The 26,437-nt window shown below is 39.6% G+C and overlaps 2 protein-coding genes across 5 annotated transcripts in view; one reads left to right on the top strand and one right to left on the bottom strand.

Annotated features, from left to right (window-relative positions):
- The window catches only part of LOC103031905 (rho GTPase-activating protein gacO), a 52,804-nt gene extending 39,682 nt beyond the window's left edge, over positions 1–13,122 (bottom strand). The window contains exon 1 of one of the 4 annotated variants that reach the window (XR_007440145.1): positions 13,000–13,105. Coding sequence is in view for 1 of the 4 variants with exons in the window: in XM_049481956.1 (XP_049337913.1) it covers positions 13,000–13,030 (31 nt within the window). In the remaining 3 variants the exon portion in view is untranslated. Of the gene's footprint in view, positions 1–3,320; positions 3,459–12,999 lie in introns of those variants that run through there. The other 3 variants (XR_007440141.1, XR_007440140.1, XM_049481956.1) reach the window with 3 other exon arrangements.
- A 2,500-nt stretch (positions 13,123–15,622) lies between these two features.
- On the top strand, positions 15,623–22,085 carry LOC125803762 (uncharacterized). Its single transcript, XM_049481939.1, has 2 exons — positions 15,623–21,687; positions 21,920–22,085. The coding sequence occupies exon 1, from the start codon at positions 15,679–15,681 to the stop codon at positions 21,367–21,369; it is 5,691 nt and encodes a 1,896-aa protein (XP_049337896.1). The 5' UTR covers positions 15,623–15,678; the 3' UTR covers positions 21,370–21,687; positions 21,920–22,085.
- The last annotated feature ends 4,352 nt before the right edge of the window (positions 22,086–26,437 follow it).

Below are 26,437 nucleotides of genomic sequence, written 5' to 3'. Positions count from 1 at the left end.
GTGGAAGGAATCAGTTTTGCTGGAGATTTGTAGAGTTTCAACAAAGGAGTTAATAATTTTCTATTTGTGTTTAGAGTTTTGAGAAACTGAGCCAAGTTTTTAGAAATGCGTTTAAACATTTGGGAAAAACTGTAAGAACTCCTGTGCTGTCACTGAGTTTCACTTTTGTGCATTACACAGTGTAAAATGTGTTTTAGTGGTGAAAATATGTTTGCAAGTTGTGTCTATCTAGGTAAAAGTTCTTAAGGTTCTGCCAAAAGAGTGAACATTTCAATAAATGGGTTCAGGGCACTGAGCATTTGGTTCAGACAACAGTGTTTTAGCAGTTGTGAAAAGTGCTACATACACGTGGTGTACTGTCAGGACTATCTAACTGCTATACTTCTGAAAACAGGAATTAACTTATGCAGTTTGTGTAATGAGGTTGAAGTTAGTTGTTTCAGCTCACATCAGAATAAGGAACTGTGTCTGTTGTCACGCAACTGGCAACTGTGTACATGTTGGTTGAGGTGCTCTGTGTGATGATCACTTTTTATACTACAGTTTTTCTCAACTGCTGAAACACTACACACTGTTGTCTGAACCAAATGCTCAGTGCCCTGAACCCGTTTATTGAAATGTTCACTCTTTTGAAAGAACCTTAAGCATTTTCACATAGATAGACACAACTTGCAAACATATTTTCACCACTAAAACACATTTTACACTGTGATGCACTTGGGCTGCATAATGGTAAGCACACATAGCAAAAGTGAAACTCAGTAAAAGCACAGGAGTCTCAACTTAAACACAGCAACTCAAAATTGATCATACATGTGGCTTACAGAGGCTTACAAACTCTAAACACAAACTGAAAATTATTAACTGCTTTGCTGAAACTCCACAAATCTCTAGCAAAACTGATTCCTTCCACCAAAACAACACACAGATATTTATATACTTATCTCCTGCAGAGCATCAAATAAACACTGACAAGATAAATTCAGAGCACTTTTACCAGAAGTATTTGGTTCTGTTTTTGTTTTTGACTTCATGAGGCCAGTGTACAATTTCAAATGCACTCAACTCCATGGAAATATGTTTGGCTTTCTGTTCTTTATATTTATTTGGTGTGGTGTAGGACCCCCCCTCCCCATATAGCATTACAGTACTACATGTATATGGACACAAATGTAAGATATTTTTACTGTATGTAGTTTGTTGCAAAACTGTAATTTTCACTTACGTAATACAGTGAGAAACATGACGAGGAAAATCAGTTCACATACAAAGAGGAAACGAAAATGTATTCAGACCAGAGGACCTCATCTACCTCCTCTTACTCTGACTCTTCCTCTGTGCTCCTGTTGCTCCACCATCTCGGATAACCTGTATCAGTCATTTGAGGCCTCTTTTATACTCTGACAAATGATTGAAATGTTCTTCTAATTAAGTTTATATAGCTGCAACTTGTATGAGAATACTTGGTAATTAGAGTTATGTATTTGAAGGTCAGTGATTCTCAGGTGACCAAGCTGTTCTGAATGATGCAGTTTGTGTTTAGCGATTTGTAAAGCTGTGATTTAGAATGATATTAGAGTGAGAACATGTGGAATTGTGCTTAGAGTTTAGCAGTTTGGAGTCACAATGTGACACATGAGCTTCATGTTTTTGGATTTGTGTGCATAGTTCCATGGGATGGGCAACTTCCATGATGGAGAGGGCCACATTTTTTTCAGCATGACCATTGGAGGGCCACATGACCTCGCACTTCAAATAATTAAATATGAAAAACGCTACAAATGATTTTCAATAAGAACAAATTTTATATGAATTTATATCTGTATGTTTACAGCACCAACATTTATCAACAACTATTTTCTGCATATTAATGCATTTTAATACGGCAAAAGACAAACCGTTTGCTTAAAAAAGTGCAAAAAGGAAGTCCTTCATATCAAAGAACAAAAAGTTTGCTTAAAAAACTGATTGCAAATACAGTAGTTCCTCTGTGTAAAATAAGTTCATTATAACAAGTCCTTCATAAGCAACAAGGACAAAACATTTGCTTATAAAAGTGCAAAAGGCATTTGAACTCATTTATAACAAAGAACAAAAAAGATTTAAAAACTGATTGCAAATAGCTCATTCAATAATAGCAGAAAACTAGACCACAGAGGCCCAACATTTATTGAAGCTAATGAGAGAGCTGTGGTTTGGCCTGCTGGCTCACAATGGACTGGATGTCAATGTCAATTTTCGTGGTTGTCGAAGTAGCGTCTTATTCTGATCACTAAGCGCGTTTTTTAGAGCCTCGAAATCCGCCGTCTGCAATGCGGCGAGGTATTCTGTAACGCCACAGACGGGAGTCAGACGCTCGCGGTAAAAACAAAACGAGGCTTTATTATAAAGCACGTAAGCAGATAGCGTAGTCTGATAACAGGCGTTGGTCAAAGCCAGAAAAACAACCAACCAAAACATCAGAGCCGAATCACAAACCGAAAACGAAACCATAAGACAGAAGCAGAGTTCAATAAACCAGAAAATCACAATACAAACAGAACAAAAGGGTAAGGCAGAAACGTAGTCGAAAAAGAACAAAACCAAGGTCATACACGGGTAATATAGACGGAAGAAGAACGCTCAGTATATCGCTGGAAATACAGGGAAAATACCTCGCCAACCGCGAGACAAACAGACTGATACTTACACTAAAACAAAATTACAAACACCTGAACACAGTCTAAAATTCCGGTGACGTAGAACGCCTGAGTGAGCCGCGGTTGGCTGAGTCCGAGCGCGTGGTGTTAACAGGTCCATGCTGGGAGGTGTAGTTCCGGCCCGGGGATTGTCCATAGAAGATTCATTGTGTTCACCATAGTCCAAAGATTCAGAGAGGAGAACAGATAATTGCTTTTTTCATTACGAACATGTTTGCATTATGACTCAATACAAATGTGTTTCATTAAATTAGTTGTCCAATATAATAGTAGGACTAGTACTGCATGTATTTTTTTGTAGAATTGTTATTTTTTAAATTGTTTTTTGTAGAATTAAATATATTTGTACAAGTGCTAAACAGGAATTTCTATTTTGAAAATGTATTTTTGTGAACAGTAAAGATTATTTTTAAAGACTTTATGATCTGATGTTGTGTTTTCCTTTTTTCTGTGTTGTGTGTAATGACTGTTCAGTAGTGTTTTTCATTTTGCTTGACTCTGGTCTGTTTTGAGGCAATTGGTTTTGCAGGAAGAGTCAGAGGTTTGGTAAATGTAGTTTGAAAATTGAGAATAATTTTGTGCTAAGAAGCTTTTGTGAAACCCAATGCAGAATAACCTCACCTGCACTCTTCTCTTTCTGCTGTTTGTCCATCTTCTCTTTCTGCTGTTTGTCCATCTTCTCTTTCTGCTGTTTGTCCATCTTCTCTTTCTGCTGTTTATCCATCTTCTCTTTCTCCTGTTTATCTGTTTATCCTGTAGTTTCTCCTAGCAGCTCTTCTCACAACTGTTCTGATCTTCTTCTCACCTCCTTCCAGCACAGAACCGTGTTTAATTTCCGCTAGCGGTGTTCCTGCACGCTCTAAGAGGAAACGAGGGGGTGTTTCATTCTAAGAACCAGTGGTACGGTCTTTTTGCAACACGTGGTGCTGAAACTCTGAGGTTAGGACACTCTCCTGTGACACAAAATGCCAATGCAGTAACTGGCCTGCAATGTGTGTGTGTGTGTGTGTGTGTGTGTAAGAAAGTAGGCTGAAAGATCTGTATATTTTCAAGATGAGCTCTACTGTCCTGATCACACTAACCTGCACTTATCTTTTTCTGCTGTCTGTTCATCTTCTCACTCTTTTTCTTCTCCTAGTCTTTCTCACACACTTCTACACATTTTGTATTAATGAAATTGTAGGTGCAGTTTCTTCAGAATTAAAATAATGACCAGTTCCTTGAGCATAAGTAAATGATGTGAGACTTCTTTAAAAGTTTCAGCTGTTTACTGAACCAAAATATTCAGATTACAAAGAAAAATAAAAGTTCTTTCCATTTTTATAAGAGGATAGATTAGTTCCATGTAGTCACGGTCAAAGACTGTTGCTCTATGACCCGCTGATGCAACTTCAAGCCTTCTTCATTTCCTTCTTCCCCTCCTTCACTCCTCTATCCCATCATTTCCCTTTGACCTCCTTTAAGCCCTGTCTAAAGATGTTTTAGCTTTAACTTCTATTACTTTTGTACTTCATTATTGTAAGCCGCTTTGGACAAAAGCGTCTGCCAAATGTAATGTAATGTAATGTATTGTAATGTACATGTAATGTAAAAAAGCCATGCATAAATTAATATAATTAAGCAAAAACTTACCAAACAGAAAACATTACTGAATAGGCAACAGTCAGTCTTATCAAATATTCCAACAAACATTAAATCTTACAAAATTTACGTTATAATTTACTTATTTCCATAATGGCTCTAATAAAATTAATTAATTAATTAATTAATTAATATTCTTTATGCATTGCGAATAAATTTTATACACTTTATAAAACTTTATAATATCCCAAAACATACATGTTGAACATGTAGAACATATATAATCACTTCTTATGAGCAAATAACAAAGAGATACATAAAATAAAATAAAATACATAACACACAAGGCTTCCACTTTTATCTAATCGTAAAATATTTTGTAAAATATTAGAAATGTTGTACTTTCTTTGCAAGAAGCAGGAGTTTGAGTTTCAACATCCACAGTTAACACAGCTAAAAGAATGGCTGCTAGTAGCAGCTGTGATTGGCTGAGCAGCATTAGCGTGCGCTGAAAGCGAGCGTTGTGATTGGCTCAGTTATCAGTAGTCAACATCCTATCTATAATCTCTCAGCTGTCACATTTCCCCAGTTACTACTGCTGCTCTTTCTCTCCTCTCCTTCATTCTTCCACTTTATTGCTGGGTAGGAGAGGAGGAGTAGGAAAGGAGGAGGAAAAGAAAAGGAGTAGCAAAAGTTTCTGGAACTCAGACTTTCCAAAGTCTCACTGCTTTCCTGAGTTAATTTCAGTAAATAAATCAACCAGAAGGTTATAACTTTTTATTTCTAGTCTTACACAACAGTTTGTCTGATGCCAGCTGTACAGGTCATGTTTATTTACTGCCTTTAACACTGGAGAGCAGTGATTGTTTTATTTTATTTCTTTATTTATTTACAATTGATTTATTTATTTGCAATTATTATTTCACTAAATCACTTCCTTTGTAAGTAATACCTGAATGCATTGTTATGCTAATGTAAATTATAATATAAATGGCATAATATGACAGCAAAAGTATTGTTTATTATAATTATTTCTGTATACATGCCGTATTGTTATACATATTGGTTATCATGAGGTTCTTATGCTAGGTAAAAATGCTACATCATGCTGCTTTAATTGTCTTATTAATGATGGTTTTGTGAAAATAAATGAGATGAACTGATGTGTTCTAGACAGAATTATTAAATTTTAGTCTGATATTCAGGTCTGACAGGTAAATCAACATCCAGGTAACAAAGCAAAGGTTAAAAACACAAGAAGCTCAGAAATAAAACCTGATACTCAGACTGAGATCTTTTTTCTGGACTTTTGATCTTGTGTAACATCATCATTTACAGTATTAGTGTTTTATTAAACTGACAAATACAACATACAGTTAACTCATAATCCAATTATTTTTATTGTTTTTTACATTTTTATTATATTGTGTGGCATTAGGCAGGTGCTAAAAGATTGATATTTATCTGCCCCAGAGAGTCCTATTCTATTGGCATTACTACTCTACATAGAAAAGACAAGCTGTGTTTATGCATTTAATTAAATTAACTGCATATTTACATTTAGAGGAATCTTATACCACCAACATGTTTACCGTAACAAATAAAAAATATATTTCATTATTTTGTTGCTGTTCATTCAAAACCATGTATCAATTATTGTAAAATGTGTATTTAAGAGCATTTCATATATATAAACAAACAAATTGTTGCTGTCCAGTGTAAAACACCATTTGTAAAAGTATCTCCATTTTTGTTTGTTTTCTTTTCATCATTTAAACTCTGTAGCTGCTTTGTACAGTGTGTAATAATAAATAAATAAATCTGGATTAATCCAGCAGTAGAAATGCTCTTAAATACACATTTTACCTTGATTTATTTATTTATTTATTATTTTTATATATTTTATATTTTTTGTCAGTACCTAGTTTTCCTAGGTTTGCACTGCTGGCCCCACTCTTCATGCATATATATACACACACACACATATAATAATAACACATATAATGGAACAGCTAAATAAACATAGTTTAACCAGGTCTAATCAACAAATATACACCAGAAACACTACTGCCTGTCTGTAGAACAGTGCAACGCTCTGAAAATGTTTGGAGTGCTATTAACAAAGCAAATTGAATGGTTATTATATTACAGCACTAAATCCTTAAAGATCTCATTCTCATGTATGTCAGATATGTGTTTGAAGTAATGATATTACTGTATGATTTTGGAGCAATTGGATACCAAAAATGTGGAATTTTGGAGTGCTTTAAAACCAAAAAATCTAATTGTTTTTAAATCAGACCATGTAATTCTTGAAGAAGACATTCCATACTATTATTGTCATGCATATCAAGTAATATTACTGCATCATTTTGGAGTACTTGGACACCAAACCTAAAAATATATTAAAAAGATATTGGACTGCTATAAAAACCAAAAATCGAATTGCTATCAATCAGACAATGAAAACCTTGAAGAACACATCCCATACTATTAATTACACATACTAAAACATACATGATTTGCGCTAAGTGCTTGAAAGTACTTAAATGTTTATTAATATGATGCATATACAAATAGCCTCTACTGAAAAGCAGGTGTCTATGAGGGAGACAGAAGTATTGTTACATAATACGTGCACATAAAACATTAGATCTTTGCCCGAGAACAAAAAAACAAATAAAACAAGGACACAAGCCCGACTTTCTCCTGTTTTTATTAAGCACTGAAATTACCTTTACCAAAATTGCTCTATTAAATCAAGTTACCACGAACACGTCCAAAATAGCCCATAGCTGTCCATGGAAGTCCAAAACAAACGTGTGTTTTTAATCTGATCAGCAATAAAACAGCAGTAAGCAGTTCACTTTATCAGCCTGTAGAGGGCAGCACACCATCAGATTTATATAGTATACAGTGCCTTGCGAAAGTATTCACCCCCCCTTTACATTTTTCACATTTTGTTACCTCACAACCTGGAATTCAAAGGGAATATTTGAGGGTCTGCATCATTTAATTTACAGACCATGCATACAACTTTCAACATTTAACATTTTTTTTAATGGGGCGCAAACAACAAATAGGACAAAATAACTGAAAACATCAGTGTGCATAACTATTCACCCCCGTAAGTCAGTACTTTGTAGAGCCACCTTTTGCAGCAATTACAGCTGCAAGTCGCTTTGGATAAGTCTCTATGAGCTTGCCACATCTTGCCACTGGAATTTTTGCCCATTCCTCATGGCAAAACTGCTCCAGCTCCTTCAAGTAAGATGGTTTCCGTTGGTGAACAGCAATCTTCAAGTCTGACCACAGATTCTCAATTGGATTAAGGTCTGGGCTTTGACTAGGCCATTCCAATATGTTTACACGTTTCCTCTCGAACCACTCAATTGTTGCTTTAGCAGTATGCTTTGGGTCATTGTCCTGTTGGAAGGTAAATCTCTGCCCTAGTCTCATATCACTGACAGATGTAAACAGGTTTTGCTCAAGAATTTCCCTGTATTTAGCACCATCCATCTTCCCCTCGACTCGGACCAGTTTTCCAGTCCCTGCTGCTGAAAAACATCCCCACAGCATGATGCTTCCACCACCATGTTTCACTGTGGGGATGGTGTTTTCCTTGGTGGCCAAAAAGTTCAATTTTGACCACAGTACCTTCCTCCATACAGTTTGGGAGTCTCCCACATGCCTTTTTGCAAACTCGAAACAAGCCTTCCTATTTTTGCCTGTAAGTAAAGGTTTTTTTCTGGCCACTCTTCCATAAAGCCCAACTCTATGGACTGGAGTGTACGGCTTATTGTGGTCATATGAACAGATACTCCAGTCTCTGCTTGGGAACTCTGCAGCTCCTTCAGGGTTACCATTGGTCTCTGTGCTGCCTCTCTGATTAATGCCCTCCTTGACCGGGCTGAGAGTTTTGGTGCGCGGCCCTCTCTTGGCAGGTTTGTTGTGGTACCATGTTCTTTCCATTTGATGATGATGGATTTGATGGTGCTCCGGGGGATCATCAGAGATTTGGATATTTTTTTATAACCCAACCCTGACTTATACTTCTCTACAACTTTATCCCTGACTTGCTTGGAGAGCTCCTTGGTCTTCATGGTGTTGTTTGGTTAGCTTAATGGTGTTGCAGCCTCTGGGGCCTTTCAGAAAAGGTGTGTATATACTGACAGATCATGTGACACTTAGATTGCACACAGGTGGCCTTCATTTCACTAAGCATGTGACTTCTGAAGGTAATTGGTTGCACCAGAACTTTTTAGGGGCTTCATAACAAAGGGGGTGAATACATATGCACATGCCAATTTTCAGTTTTTTATTTTCATATTTTCTTTATATACATATATATTTTTCTCATTTCACTTCTAAAACGTAGACTATTTTGTGCAGATGCATCACATTCAATTCAGATAAGCGTCTTTGAGTATCCTGAAAAGCGCTATAAAAATAAAATGTATTATTATTATTATTTATAGATGCATCACATTCAATTCAGATAAAAAAAATACATACAGGATGTAATGTAGTAAAATAGGGAAATAATCCAAGGGGGTGAATACTTTTGCAAGGCACTGTACATTTTAATGTAAAATAAATTAAAACCTTAAATTATCTTTTTACATTACATTACATTACATTACATTACATTACATTTGGCAGACGCTTTTGTCCAAAGCGACTTACAATAGTCAAGTACAATGTAAAATAAGTTTAAAGGTAAAACATCTTTGGATAGGGATAAAAGGAGGTCAAAGGGGAATAATAGGATAGAGGAGTGAAGGAGGGGAAGAAGGAAATGAGGTTAGAAGTAGTTAGTTTGTTAGAGGTGTTAAGAGAGTAAGTGCTCTTTGAAGAGCTCTGTCTTCAGGAGTTTATTAAAGATAGTGAGAGATTCTCCTGATCTGGTAGTGGAAGGTAGTTAGTTAGAGGTGTTAGGAGAGTAAGTGCTCTTTGAAGAGCTCTGTCTTCAGGAGTTTATTAAAGATAGCGAGAGATTCTCCTGATCTGGTAGTGGAAGGTAGTTAGTTAGAGGTGTTAGGAGAGTAAGTGCTCTTTGAAGAGCTCTGTCTTCAGGAGTTTATTAAAGATAGCGAGAGATTCTCCTGATCTGGTAGTGGAAGGTAGTTTGTTCCACCATTGGGGAACTCTGTATGAGAACAGTCTGGATTGCTTTGTGTGAGTTTTTGGCAAAGCGAGGCGACGTTCATTGGAGGAGCGCAGCGGCCGGGAGGTAGCGTAAGCCTTCAGGAGCGAGTGCAGGTAGGAAGGAGCCTGTTCTGTCATCACCTTGTAGGCGATTGTAAGAGCTTTGAATTTGATGCGAGCATCAACTGGTAGCCAATGGAGCTCAATGAGCAGCGGAATGACATGTGCCCGTTTTGGCTGGTTGAAGACCAGACGTGCTGCTGCATTCTGGATCATCTGGAGTGGTTTTACTACACAGGCCGGGAGGCCAGTTAGTACGGCATTGCAGTAGTCGAGGCGTGAGATGACGACCGCTTGCACCAGGAGTTGGGTGGCCTGTTGCGTCAGGAACGTTCTAATTTTTCGGATGTTATAGAGCGCAAAGCGGCAGGACCGAGCAACTGAGGCCACATGATGCGTGAAGGAGAGTTGGTCATCAACCAGAACACCCAGGTTCCTAGCAACCTTTGTCGGTGAGAGAGAGAGAGAGTCGATACTTATAGAGAATTTGTGTTGAAAAGATGGTTTTGCTGGTATGACCAGAAGTTCAGTCTTTGAGAGATTTAATTGAAGGTGATGCTCCTTCATCCATGAGGATATGTCAGAGAGACACTGCGATATCCGTGCAGAGATTGAGTGATCTTCAGGTGAGAACGACAGGTATAGCTGAGTGTCATCAGCAAAGCAATGGTAGGAAGAGAAGGGGTCCCAGTACCGAACCTTGGGGAACCCCAGTGGATAAGGAGCGGGCTGAGGACAGCTGTCCTTGCCACGACACCTTGAACGAGCGCCCAGTGAGGTACGATCTGAACCATGACAGCACATTGTCTGCGATCCCCATGTTTGAGAGTATAGTTAGGAGGAAGTCTTTTAGCTGTATTTAATATAAAATTATTTTAGGAAAATAAATCTCTCTTATAAAACTACAGATTACATTAAAACAATGGTGATAAAAGATGTACATTATAACTGGTCGGTAACCTGTTGATATATAATATATAATAGTATAATATTAATATATTACATATAAACAGACTGAACTCTATATACATGAATAACAATACATTAATAAGCATTTTCAGTGTAAAAGAGGGAGATATATACACTGAGTTAAAAAATCACAGTTCTGTAAGGTTTAGTTTAAACTCTCAGGTGTTAATCAGCACAGTCTGATCAGGAGAAATCAGCTTTCAGATTCTCTCATCTGACCTGCTTCCTCCTGCAGGAACACCTGGAAGATCATCTGGAGAAATGCAGAAACATGGAGATGATCAATATCAGGAGTATCAGGAATTTTTATACAGGAAAAATAATAATCTGTGTTCTTCAGAACTGAAGACTTCATGAAGAATTACTGGTGAGAACTCACCAAAAAAATCAAGGAGTAGATCCAAACTTCTGCTCCTTCTTATTCCACTGCTACTACTCTTCATGTCTCTCTCATCTGCTTCTCTCCTATTGGCTGTGGAGGAGAAACATCAGATCAGATTATTTCAGCTTCATACAGTGCGGAACGTATCATAGTCTACGGCTCATTATATATAAAATCAAGGATCCAGGAGGAGGAGGATTGAGTATTTTCACTTTTAATTCTTACAGTCCGATATCCCACAATGCACCTCGCAGCAGTATGGACTGAGGGGAAATTACCTACCTGTAAGCAGAGTTGTGCCAGTTCACAGCTTTTCTGAACTAGTTCAAGTTCAGTTTATACATGCTCAAAGTGAACAGTTCACGTTCAAACTTCACAATTTTAATTCTGAACTAGTTCAAAGTTCAGTTCATTTGACTTTATTCGTGAGATATTCAAATAAATACTTTTTTTCACACTACAAGCTAGAAATCACTATACGTTCTTTGAAACTGCTCATTGTAAACATTTACTCATGATACTGTAATTGTGGGTGTCTTACCAGGTGATGAAAATGTTCATAAGGAGAATCGGTGTGACATCACTTCCACTAGCCTTTTTTTTCTTTCTCTCTCTCTCTCTCTCTCTCTATCTCTTTGTATCTCTCTCTATCTCACGCCCTTGTGCTCCACGCTGTCCGTGCCGTTGCTCCGCGCTCCGCAAATGTAGGGGTTTAGACTTCAGATATGTGGTTTAATTGTGAATTAAGTGTTAACTGTAAACTTGTGTACTTCATACAGAGAAACGGTCTTGTTAGGTTTGCCTCATGAGTGCATACTCCTAAAGACATAGGACTTTTATTCTATAATAACAACTGCGTACCTGATGACGTTACCCTCTCAGAAGAGTGAAAACACAGTGATTACATTTCATTGTGGTACGAATTCCACGCTGCTCCTAGACAAAATGTAATCCTGCGCATTGTGATTTGCGTTTGAACAGTTGCACTGCCACACAGTGGAGTACAATGCCGTTTTGACAAATATACTGCATGTTATTGAGGAAAAGCAATGTATCTTGTGGATTGCATTTACATTTTACCACGTAGTGTTTGCTTTTCAATTTGCAACTAATTCCTCTCCATAGTAAGAAATTGACATCTGCGTCTGCAAACTAAAAACTGAATTATAAGAGGGGTCCACAAACATCTGGATGTATAGTGTAGGTTATTTTTAACTGTGTATAATGGGTCTAAAGCACAGTTTTACAGTGACAGTTGACTAATTTGTGAAAACAATTCAAGGATTTATATTATAAAAGGAAAAAAAATAAATATACACTGTGTTCCAAATTATTATGCAAATTATATTTTCCCCTGATTTAATTAAATGGTCGATGCAAATGACAGTCAGTATAATAAAAGTCATCACCCGTATAAAGAGTATAAATCAAATTTTATTGAACAAATCTCCCAATCATAACAGTATATTCCTCAAAAAAAAAAAACTCAAAATACACTGCTCCAAATTATTATGCACAGCAGAGTTTCAAAACCTTTTATAGGTTGTAAAGAACTGAAAATGGTCATTTGTTGAATTTGCAGCATTAAAGAACACTCACTTTATGCACCACAGCAAGCCTTTCCCATTCTCTTTCCCATGTTGCTTGAAACCTGTGGTCAGCTTAATAATGTGGAACATCCTTCTTAAATAGTTTTCATTTAATTGGGCTCACCTGGCAAACTAATTATCACAGGTGTCTGAGATTCAGTGATTTCAGTGATATAAAGAGCCCTGAGACACAAAACCATCCATGAGTTTAATTGAGAAACAAAAAGAATAATCTTTATGACACTTAAATCCAATTTGCATAATAATTTGGAACGCAGTGTTTAAATGCTCCTAAGACAAGGTAAAACTGGATTAAGAACTATGGGTTCAGTTTTTTTTGAGGCATGAAGGGCATGACTGCCTTAAATGTAGTTTTGAGTAGTTCTGAAAAGTCCAGAAACACAGTAAAGAAGAATACTGCTACAATAATTAAACAGTGGATAATGAGTAAAGAACAGAGGGTGTAGTGATAGAAATTAGTTTTTTTGTGTGTGAAAGGGTTTAGCGGTGTGTTTGAGCAGGAAGATCAGCACAGTGTAAAGAAGAGCTCAGTCGTCCTGATGACACTCACCTGCACTCTTCTCTTTCTGCTGTTCATCCATATTCTCTCTCTCTCTCTCTCTCTCTCTCTCTCTTTTACTTCTGTTCAGCTGCTGGTCCCCATATCTCTTATTCAAATGATCATAAGCTCTGAGCTTCCTATTCTTATATACTCTGGCTGTGTGGGAGGGGCTAACAGAGTTAAACTGAAAGCTTTTTTCATGTTTCACAAAAACAGGAACTTAAACTTTTTCATTTGAGTTTCAGAACCTTTGTTGTTTTAGCGACCAAATGCATCACTTCTGCTATCTATCTATTTGTCCGGACAAACTCACCTGACAACAATGTGTTTCACTCAGCACCATGTGTAAGGTCACACTGCTCGCCAGCTTTCCTTCCACACCTCCTGGTAAATAACATTTGTATATTTTATCATTTATATTGAAATCTCTTACAATACCAACTCATAAAAGATGAAAAAAAATTGGAAAATAAATACAGAAAAAGCACAGTTTTTTCACATTTTTGGCTTTCATTTGATTGCAGACAGTAAAACCCAATAAACCTTATTTTTCTCAGTTTAACTTCATTTTGTTTCCTTCCTTACGTACAATTATACTTATATAGCACTTTTCTGCCACTAAAGGACACTCAACACTCAAAGCACTCCACACACTCAACAAACACCGGTAAGAAGCAGCAGCCAATCGCGCACAGCATACTCTCAACCAGAACAACCGTCAATCTGGAGGACTGCACCAGCACTACAGCATTTACCCAGCACAGAGTGCCATATCTGGGCACACAGTCAAACATGCATGTATACACCAATTTTTCTGAGCAATTCAGAGTATCTAATTTAACTGATTTCCATGTTTTTGGACTGTAGGAGAAAACCGGCCTCACCAGAGAAAACCCAGACAGACACGGGGAGAACATTGAAACTCCACCCACATAGGGACTTGAACCCAAGACCCCAGTGGTGGAAGGCAAATGTGCTAACCACTAAGGCATAGTGAATATAGTAGTAAAGTTGTAGTAAAGTGGTATTAGTGAATATAGTAACTCTGTATTGTAGAGAAGTGGGCGGAGCTTCTGATAAAGGTGAACATAAGGCTTGTGTTGTGTACAGTAGTAAAGTTTTGAGTGGTATTAGTGAATATAGTAACACTGTATAGTAGATAAGTGGGCAGAGCTTCTGATCTGTACACTGTAGCTTAATGGTCGACAATCATTTTTAATAAACTGTCATGTTGGGTACAGAATACAGACACTCGCAGATACGGCTAAAATGGTTGTTTATTAATGATGTACACAATAAAGGAGTAGTCGTATGAAAAATAAGTAGCGCACCGGCAAACAGTAGCCACATAGACAAAACCATACCATAAACGGGAGACAGTCCAGAGTTCATACACGAGAGAAGCCAGCAGTAGAGATTATCCAAAAGGGAAGAAACAATAGACAGTCCAGATCATACACAGTAAATCCACAATCAGAGGCACAGGCAAAAATCGGCGTCGAGAAAACAAAAGCAAGGTCATACACGAGAAAAACAATAATCAGATAGAGTAACGCTTTGTAAAGTGGAAAAACCAACAACACGCGGAACAGGTGTGTGCGTGGAGTGTCCTTTATACAGCAGGTAATCAGTATTCAGGACTTCCTGGAGGAAGCAGGTGAGGTGTCACATGATCGGGTGTGTGTGTGATGTCAGCGGGTGGTGCGTTCTGGGTAGTGTAGTTGTCTGACTCAAAAACCTCCGTTAGAGCTGTGTGTGGCAGAAACAGGAGTGCCATCGCAGTCCCTTAACCTGTGGAGTCCTTCAGCGTGTTCCTATTTTCTCCACGGCCCATTTGATTGCTCTCGCCATTTTCTTGTTGTTCACAGTAGAAGGTAAGTAAACTTGGATATCAGGTCTGAAATTAACTGGTATATTCGTGGTTATAAGTTTTAGTGGTCAACAAAAAGTCCTAGTAATTGTTATCTTAATATTCCTAAGGGGTGGCAATTTGCTTTGTGCAAAAGGCAGAGCACCTAGGAGCAGCCCCTCCCTTCATGATTCTGTAATGACTCCACCAATCAGATGGCTCATTACCTCTCACCCAATCAGAAGGCAGAAGTAATCAGCCCTGCAGCTGCAATTATCAGTGCCTCAGTAGCTGAGAGAGATGGAGAGAGTTCAGCTTCATAGTTTAAGTTTAAAGTTGATTGTTCAGGTTGTTAAATTATAAGCTGCTCAGTTCATTTGGTGTGCGTACGTTTAAAGTAAGTACTATGGACCTTTTCTTGTGTTAGTTTATACACTACATATTTGTAAATGTTAACTAGAAATGTTGCTAAGTAAATGCTTAATGTCGATCAGATGTGTAGCTAAATGCCCTTGATTTTGTTTGCCTATTTGAGAAGGACCGTTGTTAATTTGTATATGTTTGATGGTGTATGTTGACTCCTTAATCAATATTTCACTAAACTAGTTCTGTATTGGTTTTATTTACAGAACCACACATGCATATAAGTCAATAAACTACTGAGCAGATTTCCAGTTTCCGTTGCTGATTCACATCCTCGGGGACATCCTAACCAAGTTCTTATCCGACTTCCTGTAGTGGTTCAATTAACCTGAACCAGACTTCGATGCTAGTATACCAATATGTGTCCTTTTATTTAATGGTCCTCCGAGCCGGATCAGTGAACTACTACAGTGAGGATGTCAGATCACAGTCAAGAACAACCTGTAGTTAGACCTCGGAGAACACTAAACCGTCCTGTTTACCTTACGGACTATGACCTCACAGGACTTCAGTCTCTGCGTCATTTATCTCGACCTGATAGAAACTGGGAAGATGAAGCACAGCATACATCAGACCCCACTGGGTACAGTACCCCTGTTAGCCAGGCTCCCAGTCTAAATGAGTGTCTCATCACAGATCAGTGGGAGAATACAGTAGGAGATATGGCTCAAGAGCATGTGGAATCTCCCAAACAGAAGAACCCACTGTCTGATTTGACTGCTATCTGGCAGGAGATGAAAAGGGAACATGATGTATTGCGCCAGCAAACCAGTCACTTTCCTGAACTCTTATCAGCATTCCAGGAGATGAGACGAGAAAATGCAATTCTGCATAGGGAAGTTAAGGAACTCAGGTTAGAGATGAGAACCTCACCTCATAGACTGACCCATCCAGTTCCATCACCTCGCCTACATGCTACGGCAGGACGTACAAACCCAAATGCAGATCTATTCTGCCCCATACCTGCACCTCGTCATAGCCTGGCACAACACAAAGTACACTCTGCCCCAATTGATTCTACAGAGAGGATCACACAACAGATGGGCCAAATTGATTTTTCTCCAAGACATCGGTCATTGCAGTATGACCACCCATCCAACCAGTTTCAGCCTAGCCCTTCGAACAATAAGTGCTATGACATTCATAATGTTCAAGCACAAAACCATCCTCCACAGCATCATACAGGTCCATGCAAACAAGAGAAGACCTACAGAGGGCCAACTCCAACTATTCCTAATCTAAGCTCTCCAGACCCAAGAGAGTTTTCCAGATTAAGGATTGCCCTGGAGAATATTTTACCAGAAGATGCTACAGAGCGCTTCAAGTTTCAGATATTGGCAGACCACTTAAAGCTTGAAGAAGCTCTACTTGTCGCTGATTCTTACAGCAACTCTCCATATCCTTTTAGCAACACCATGAGTGCTCTCAACAAAATGTATGGTCAGCCCCATCAGTTGGCCTTGCAACACATTGCAGAAGTTATGGATGGCCCAGATATTGGCAGTGGAGATGTGAAGTCTTTCCGCATGTTTGCTCTTCGAGTTCGCTCCCTCGTGAGCATGTTGGAGCAGTTGGGGAGAAAGGGTAATGTCGAATTGGAATGTGGATCCCACGTCACAAGATTACAGAGCAAACTCCCACATGACCTCAGATCTGGATTTAAGCGATACATCCACCCATTGGGAGTGTCTGTACCTACTTTACTTGATCTGGCTGAATGGCTGGAATATGAGCTGCAAGTCCAAGAGGATAGCATCAAATTCTCTTCCCATACTCACAGAGATTCTTCCAGTAGGCGGAGAGAGGTCCGCAAAGACATCAAGCAAACCAGTAAACTTACCAGTATCCTCCTCAACACAGAGAGGTCTTCAGCAAGTAAGACCACAGCATTTGAGATACAAGATAAAAGTGCAGATCAGAAAGTAAAACCTTATTGTCCCTACTGTGACAACAGCAATCACTTTCTAAATAGTTGTGCCAATTTTAAGCAGCTGACCAGAGACCAGAAGGAGAATTGGATCAGAACCAATAACGGATGCTGGCGTTGTGGCCGTGGTCATCAAGCTGCTAAATGCACATTGAAAGCACCCTGCAAGATGTGTAATAGGAGACATTTGGCAGTCCTACATGATGTGAATGAGAGAGCAGAGGCAAAGGCTAATCCAGTAGAGAACTCTTGTCTGGTAAGCACAGCCAGTGAGGTCCTGTACGTTGATCGCCCAACATACAACCGAAAGGTACTACTGAAAGTCAGCAAAGTGGTTCTTAGCAATGGAGATAGGTCCATGGAAGCATATGCGGTGCTAGATGATGGATCAGAGCGGACTATTATTCTCCACACTGCGGCTAAGAAGTTGGGCCTAAAAGGACAACCTGAAGACTTAGTCCTCCGCACAGTCCGGCAGGACCTGCAGGTTCTCCATGGGGCAGCTGTATCATTCATGATATCTCCTGTAGCTGAGCCCAAGAGAAAATTCAAGATACAGAGTGCATTCACCGCTGAGCCTTTGGGACTAGCAGAGCATTCTCATCCAGTTGCTCTTCTACAAAGAAGGTATAGACATCTTCTGGGCTTGCCATTACAACAGCTAGACAAAGTCTCCCCAGTGCTGCTGATTGGTTCTGACTGTCCACATCTCATCACTCCTATAGAGCCTGTAAGACTAGGGCCCCCTGGTGGCCCTGCAGCAGTGAAAACGAGACTGGGTTGGACTCTCCAAGGGCCAGCACGAGAGCTCAGAGATAATCTTACCCCACAGCAGTGTCTGTTTACATCCATGTCACCCTGTGCTGATTTGCATACCCATGTGGAGAAACTGTGGCAAATGGATGTGTTTCCATACCGTAGTGAGAAGGCTGTTACCAGGTCAAAGCAAGATCATGAAGCTGTCCAACTTCTGCAGGAGAAGACAGTTCGAGTTGAAGTGAATGGCATTAAAAGATATGCTACCCCTCTCCTTCGTACCAGAAATATGGCACACCTACGTGCATCCGAAGATGCAACCTTGCCACAGCTTAGAAGTATTGAGAGGAAGTTGGCCAAGGATTCCAATCAAGCTGCTGCTTATCAAGCCGAGATTGACAAACTGGAACAGTCTGGCTATATTGTGAAACTATGTCCAAAACAGGTGGAACAATCAGATGAAGCATGGTATGTACCACACCACATGGTACAACACAATGGGAAGAACCGAGTGGTATTTAACTGCTCATTTCAGTACAAGGGTCATAATTTGAATCAGATGCTGCTGCCAGGTCCCACTCTCAGTCCACCACTATTAGCAGTCCTCCTTCGCTTTCGAGAGCACACTATTGCCATCAGTAGTGACATCCGGAGTATGTTCCATCAAGTGTGCTTACTCCCCCAGGATAGAGCTCTTGTCAGATTCTTGTGGCGAGACCTGAAGCGAGAAAACCCTCCCAGTGTTTATGAATGGAGAGTCCTTCCATTCGGGACTACCTGCAGCCCTTGCTGTGCTGTATTTGCTTTGCAAAAGCATGCGGCAGAATGCAGTCAAGCAGGAGAAGCTGTCCAGCATTCAGTGGAAAAGTCATTTTATGTAGATAATTGTCTCCAGAGTTTCAGCTCCACTGAAAGTGCTAGAGACATGGTGGACAAACTTCTCATTACCCTCAGGGTAGGAGGATTTGAGTTACGACAGTGGGCCAGCAATGAGCCCTCTGTAATCAGACATCTCCCTCCAGAAATCAGGTCTGAAAGTAGTGAACTATGGCTCAGCGAAGGTCATCAAGACATACCAGAATCCACCCTTGGCTTGCACTGGAATTGCCAATCTGATACCTTGTCATACAAGCACCGCAGGGTAGACAGCTCAGTAGTCACTATGCGCACCATCTACAAGATTTTGGCTTCTCAATATGACCCTCTCGGTTATATTGTCCCCTATACCACCAGAGCAAAGCTGTTGGTCCAACGTCTATGGGATAAAAAGAGAGGGTGGGATGACCCACAGTTACCAGAAGAGTTGCTCACCGCTTGGCGCAGATGGGAAGCTGAACTTGATGATCTGCAGAGTATTCACATACCCAGATGTTATACAAGCCCAGAAATGGATCACCCTAGCAGTGTGAGGGAGATACACGTGTTCTGCGATGCTTCTGAACAAGCCTATGGTTCTGTTGCTTATTTGCGAACTGAGAACCATGGTAAAGTAGAGGTAGCTTTCCTGACGGCAAGGTCTCGTGTTGCTCCCAAGAAACAGCAGTCGATACCCCGTTTAGAGTTATGTGCTGCACTTACAGGTGCCCAGATGTCAAAGGTCCTCAAAACTGAACTAACTCTTACTATTCAACATGTTGTACTATGGACTGATTCGACCACAGTACTTACATGGTTAAATTCAGACTCCTGTCACTACAAAGTTTTTGTGGGGACCAGAGTGGCGGAGATACAAGACCTGACAGAGGCAGACACATGGAGGTATGTCCGGTCCTGTGACAACCCAGCAGATGATGTAACTCGGGGAAAAACTCTTCACGAGCTAGCTGACAACAGTCGTTGGATCCATGGGCCTCCATTTCTCAGACAGTCACCAGAACACTGGCCAGAGCCACCGTCCCTTACTACTAATGAGCAAGATAGTGAGCTGAGGACATCTACTTTCTGTGGTATAACCACAACTACTTACCTCTTGCAAGACCCTGCACAGTACCAGACCTTTCAGAAGTTAATTCAAGCAACTGCCTTGCTGCATCATGGTACTCAAGATATATCCTCCCTCTCAGCAGAAGATTATACGAATGCTGAAATTGCAGCCCTACGTCAGGTGCAATTGGAATCATTCCCCACCGAAGTAGCTCATCTGAAGGCAGGCAAGCCAGTGTCAGCCACTAGTCGACTGTTAGCACTTGCCCCAGAATTTGATCACACAAGCCAGTTAATCAGAGTGGGTGGTCGTCTCCGCCGTGGTACTCTGCTCGAGCCAGAAATGGTCCACCCAATTCTTCTCGATCCCCATCATCCAATCACTAAGCTTCTCATCAAAGATTATGATGACCAGTTGCATCATCCTGGATCAGAGAGGCTGTTTTCCGAGGTCAGGAGAAAGTTTTGGATACTAAGAGGGCGTGAAGCCATTCGTCAACACCAACGAAACTGTGCCGAATGTAGGAAATGGCGAGCCCGTCCAAACCCACCAAGGATGGCTGACCTTCCTCCAGCTCGATTGCGCATCCTGAAACCAGCATTCTACTCTACTGGTGTTGACTGTTTTGGTCCCTACATGATCAAGATTGGGCGCCGCAGTGAGAAAAGATGGGGGATACTGTTCAAGTGTCTGACCACTAGGGCAGTCCACATTGATATCCTCACCAGTATAGACATGGATGCCTTTTTGATGGCTCTCAGGAGATTCATTGCAAGGCGTGGAAAACCTTTTGAGGTTTTGTGTGATCAGGGCACGAACTTTAAAGGAGGGGAGAGAGAGCTCAAAGAGGCATTCAATGCCCTCCATTCAGATCTTCAAGCTCAACTTGCAGGCCACCAAATCAAATTTGCTTTCAATCCTCCAGGTGCACCTCATTTTGGAGGTTGCTGGGAAAGGGAAATTCGGTCAGTTAAATCTGCTCTTCAAGTTACACTAGGGGCCCAAGCAGTCACAGAAGAAGTACTGAGGACACTTCTCATAGAGGTTGAAGGGATCCTCAATTCCAAACCTCTTGGCTACACATCTTCGGATCTGGCAGACCCTGACCCAGTTACCCCAAACATCCTCCTTATGGGGCGGCGAGATGCTTCTTTACCACAAGTAGTCTACCAGAACTCAGAAATGTTAGGTCGTCGGAGATGGAGGCATAGCCAACTCTTGGCTGACCATTTTTGGAAACATTTCATCCAGTATTATTTACCCAGCCTGCAAGCACGCCAAAAATGGAAGACAGAGAAACAAGATCTTCAGCTTGAGGATACAGTTATGATCATTGACCCACAGCTGCCTCGTGCATTATGGCCAGTAGGGAGGGTTACCCAGGTATTTCCTGGTGCTGACAAAAGGATCAGGTCGGCAGACGTACAAGTTAAGGACAGAACCTATACTCGGCCTGTAGCCAGACTTGTTAGTCTTCCCGCTCTGCCTGATGACGATTAGTATATTCCATTCAGCACTTGCAGTTGGCCTTTTGATGTACAAATTCCACATGTGAATTTGGGGGCGGCTGTGCAAAAGGCAGAGCACCTAGGAGCAGCCCCTCCCTTCATGATTCTGTAATGACTCCACCAATCAGATGGCTCATTACCTCTCACCCAATCAGAAGGCAGAAGTAATCAGCCCTGCAGCTGCAATTATCAGTGCCTCAGTAGCTGAGAGAGATGGAGAGAGTTCAGCTTCATAGTTTAAGTTTAAAGTTGATTGTTCAGGTTGTTAAATTATAAGCTGCTCAGTTCATTTGGTGTGCGTACGTTTAAAGTAAGTACTATGGACCTTTTCTTGTGTTAGTTTATACACTACATATTTGTAAATGTTAACTAGAAATGTTGCTAAGTAAATGCTTAATGTCGATCAGATGTGTAGCTAAATGCCCTTGATTTTGTTTGCCTATTTGAGAAGGACCGTTGTTAATTTGTATATGTTTGATGGTGTATGTTGACTCCTTAATCAATATTTCACTAAACTAGTTCTGTATTGGTTTTATTTACAGAACCACACATGCATATAAGTCAATAAACTACTGAGCAGATTTCCAGTTTCCGTTGCTGATTCACATCCTCGGGGACATCCTAACCAAGTTCTTATCCGACTTCCTGTAGTGGTTCAATTAACCTGAACCAGACTTTGATGCTAGTATACCAATATGTGTCCTTTTATTTATGCTTAGTCAGCCTGCTAAGCAGGTTAATTGCGGCGCCATTTGTTGACTCTAAAGAGACTAATTTTATTCGGATTTAATTCAGAGAGAGTTCGAATTTTAGTGCTATAGTAAAACTGAGCTCGGTGGCGCTCGTTCGCAGAGAGCAGCAGCAAGCTAGCATTAGCGGTTAGCCAGCTAGCGTTAGCGGTTAGCCAGCTAGCGTTAGCTGTAGCCAGCTAGCGTTAGCTGTAGCCAGCTAACGGTAACATACTAACATAACCAGGCATAGAGCTAGCGTTAGCGGCTAGCTAACTTAACAAGTGTGTTTTATTTATTTATGTATTTTTTAAACATCTAATAGCTGCTATACTGACAGCAGGTGGAAGGATATGCTCTGACTCGGAAGACTGAGATGCGTTATCCGGGGAACTGAAAACTCAGGATAACGCATCTGCTTTAGTGTTACGGTTACCAAGACGAAACGAGATAGAGAAGTTAAACCTGGAAAAGAACAGAGACCAACACGCTTGACGAGGGTTGATACGTTTGGCAGTGCGTAAGTAATCTAGATTTTTGTGGTCTGTGAGAACCGTGAACGGGTGTGTCCGTGAACGAGAGCCAGTTTAACAGCAAGAAGCTCTCTATCCCCTATGCCATAGTTACGCTCTGCGGGTGACATCTTTCACCAATAGAAGGCTATTGGATGAAGCTTAGGAGGCGACCCACTATGCTGTGAGAGAACAGCCCCCACCCCAGTATCAGACGCGTCAACCTCAACCACAAACAGGAGCTCGGGTTTGGGATGCGGATCCCATGGGAGCATATACGAACGCAGCTTTCAGTTCATTAAAGGCTAGGTCAGCCTCGGGTGACCATTTGAGAACCTTAGTAGCCCTTTTGGTTAACGCAGTAAGTGGAGCGGCTAAACCACTGAAATTGCGGATGAAACGCCTATAGAAATTAGCGAAACCTAAAATTGCTGAAACTCTTTAATAGACCTAGGAACGGGCCAACTGGTTACAGCGCTGACTGTCACCCATGAGGACACCCTGAGAGCTAATTACGTAGGCGAGAAATGCGACCCGTTGGAGGTGGAACTCATTGAGCATTTCTCGGCTTTGGCAAAGAGGCTATTCTCTAGTAACCGTTGGAGAACTGAGCGAACGTGTAAAACGTGAGACACAAGATCGGAGGAGTAAATCAAAATGTCATCTATAAATAGGACAACAAACTTGCCAATCATGTAACGAAAGACTGGAAGACTGCCGGGGCGTAACTAAATATGTTCGTAGTGCCCATTGGTGGTAGTGAAGGCAGTCTTCCAATCATTACCTTAACGGATACGAATCCGTAAAATTTTGTAATAAACTTTTCTTCTGATTTTGTGCAGAGACAGTCCTGACTCTGTCCACCTAATGCAGAGGAAAATTAAAAATTAATTATATAATAAATATGATAATTACTATCTAAGGTGTTATAATGTGAAGAGGAGCACTGTGGGTAATAAAGAAGATGGTTTAATGGTTTTGATTCCAGTTGGTTCAGTCAGTTACTGCAGTGTAAATCATGGGACCGTCTCTCACTGTGAGTCTGTAGAAAAGGTTCTTCTGGAACCTGAAGATGATCCTCTTTGTGCATATACTTTAATACAATACTGATACTATTATCAGCACTACTACTGAGTCATAGACAAAGGCTTTCACATTCACAGTTCATAAAAGCAGAACAACATCGTATGATGGTGCTTACAACTCGTGTTGTATGTCACTTGTGTGTTGTGTGATATGATGATGAACAGAAGGGCTGCAAAGTTGTGGCTTGAAAATATGCAGAGTAAGGCTGTTTGAAGTTGGAGGAGGAAGTTGGGTGTGGGTTTTAATTTTTCACAATTCACTACAGGCCCATTGACAGCCGGACGTTACATTATTAAAGTCCTGCAACCAGTGGCCTTACCTTTTCTGAACACACACTCCAGTGCACTATTCCAACAGGACAATGCTCATCCACACACTGCTACTCTCTCAAGAGCTTAAATTACAAACATGCTACTCGTTTTTAAAGATACTTAAAGATACTACTCGTTTTTATAAGGCATACTCTCACTGTTCCACAAAGTTCTCCCCAAAACAGAATCAGTATTGGTCCATTTATATAAACTGTAATATAACAACTGTAATGAACCCCTGCTAGATACACAGTATGTGAAATATTATCAAATAACTGATTGTGTGGTCTTTGTGGACTTTTTTATTAGAAAAAGTAGGATTAAACACGCATTTAACTGTTCCTAACAGTTACAGTGTCTTTCATGATATGACAATAAAATATCAAAATCACGCAAATTATGCAGCTGTAGCAAATCAGGCTTTGAGGAAAAGAAAAACTGAATCAGTCTGATCACAAACTGACTCATCAGATCACCCCATTTTACCACTGTCAACAAATAAGCTGCAAGAGCCACAGTCAAAAAGTCAAAACACAGAAGTAAAACAAATGAGGAAATCGAAAACTGCAGTTAATTCACTGGTCCAAAGCATGAAGAATGCGCCATGAAGAAAACTGAAGCTTTTGTTCTGATCCTACAGTAATCTGAATTAAACATCATAGAAAAGGCATTTTTTTAGAAAGCAGAAGAAGAAATCCAACCTGGAACTGTGAATAAGGAACTAGTTAACAACATAAAAACTGCCTGACCTGTAACATTTCCAGTTCCAATTCAAGCAACAATTGATCTACAATTTAAAATGCAACTAAAAAATGTAACCAGTTATTAATTACATTTAATATACGTTTTTTTAAAGAAGCTCGCAACCCTTATTATTCCTTACTTTTACAGTGTCTGGCATTATTACAGAATTTGTTGTCTGCTTTGGTTAATATTGATTTAAATAAATGGTTTTAGAGAATTTTATTAATATTAACCCTTAACAGGCCAGGATTTTTTGTCAATCGTCTGTCAGACATTACAGCACTAAATCCTGAGGATTTCTATTCAAGCTTTACATAAAAAAGTTTTCATGTTTGATAAGGAACGTTACTAAAAATCATAATTGTAACTGTAATAGAAAATATAAAAAAAGAATATTTAAGTAAACCTTCTAATGTCAAAATCTAATAAAAATCATAAAATTAGCTCTTTCCTGAACTTTCAAAATCAATATTTTCCTGAATACAAATCAAGCAGTTCATCTCCTCCAAACCTTTAGTTTCACCATGTTTGTCCAGTTTTTACGTGTATTTTTAATCCTGCAGAATTTGGGTTCCTGTTTCTGATCTGGAACTATAAATGTATTAAGTGGAGTAGAGAGAAAACAGGCAGCTTCTCCAAGTGTTTTGTAGGAGATTTCAGAGCCCTCAATTCTTCAGAATGTAAAAAAGTTATTTTACTGTAGAAAAATGGTTTTGTATCACCTACACCTGTAGCCTGTATACGGGTCAATGCATTTTAAGGAGTTAAATAATGAGTAATTATAACCTAATTTTAAGTTTTTTAGTATTTTATTTATTCTTTCGTATAGCTTAAAGTGCATTAAGCATAATTTACTTTAAGCTTATGAATACATAATGACCTATCTGGGCTTATATTGTACCAGTCCAACAAACATAATCAATGTAATGGGAAAATAAAGATTTGTACAGCCTGTTGTTTTTAAATCTGCTCTCTGGTAGAAATTAACAGTGTCTGTTGGCCAGCACGCAAACAATGTCTTTAAATTTGAGAACAAGCTTAAAATAAAGTGCTATAAACCAGATAATTTATATTAGAATAGAGCAAATACTGATATATAATGTGACCGGAACCGTCAGTGGGCAGAACACACAGAGACCAGGAGACCAAATTAGAAAAAACAACAGGACTTTTATTTTTCATTACAGGACTATGGTCCAAAGCATCAACAAGGAAGTGAAAAACAGAACTGCGAATCAAGAACAACTTAACAACATGGCCTGACGTATAACATTTTCAGTGTCAGTGCTTACAGTTGATCCAAGTTATAAACGTATAACTAAAAAACATGTAACCAGTTATTAAATACATTTAATATAAGTTTTTAAAATAAGCTCGTAAACCTTATTATTCCGTACTTTTACAGTGTCTGACATCACCAGAGAATTGATTGTCTGCTTTGGTTAATACTTGTTTAAATAAATGGCTTTAGAGAATTTTATTAATATTAATCCATTAACAGGCCAGGATTTTTGTCAATCCTCTGTCAGACATTACAGCACTAAATGTTAATTATTTCTGTTCAAGCATTACATAAAAAGCTTTCATGTTTAATTAATGAAAATCATAATTGTTAATCTTCTAATGTCAAAATATAATGAATAAAATCATAAAATTGGCTCTTTTTCTGAACTTTCAAA

Source organism: Astyanax mexicanus, chromosome 8 (genome assembly GCF_023375975.1).
Source record: "Astyanax mexicanus isolate ESR-SI-001 chromosome 8, AstMex3_surface, whole genome shotgun sequence".
Lineage (NCBI taxonomy): Eukaryota > Metazoa > Chordata > Actinopteri > Characiformes > Acestrorhamphidae > Astyanax > Astyanax mexicanus.
Note: the sequence above shows the minus strand (reverse complement) of the source record. Positions and strands in the feature narration are given on the sequence as shown.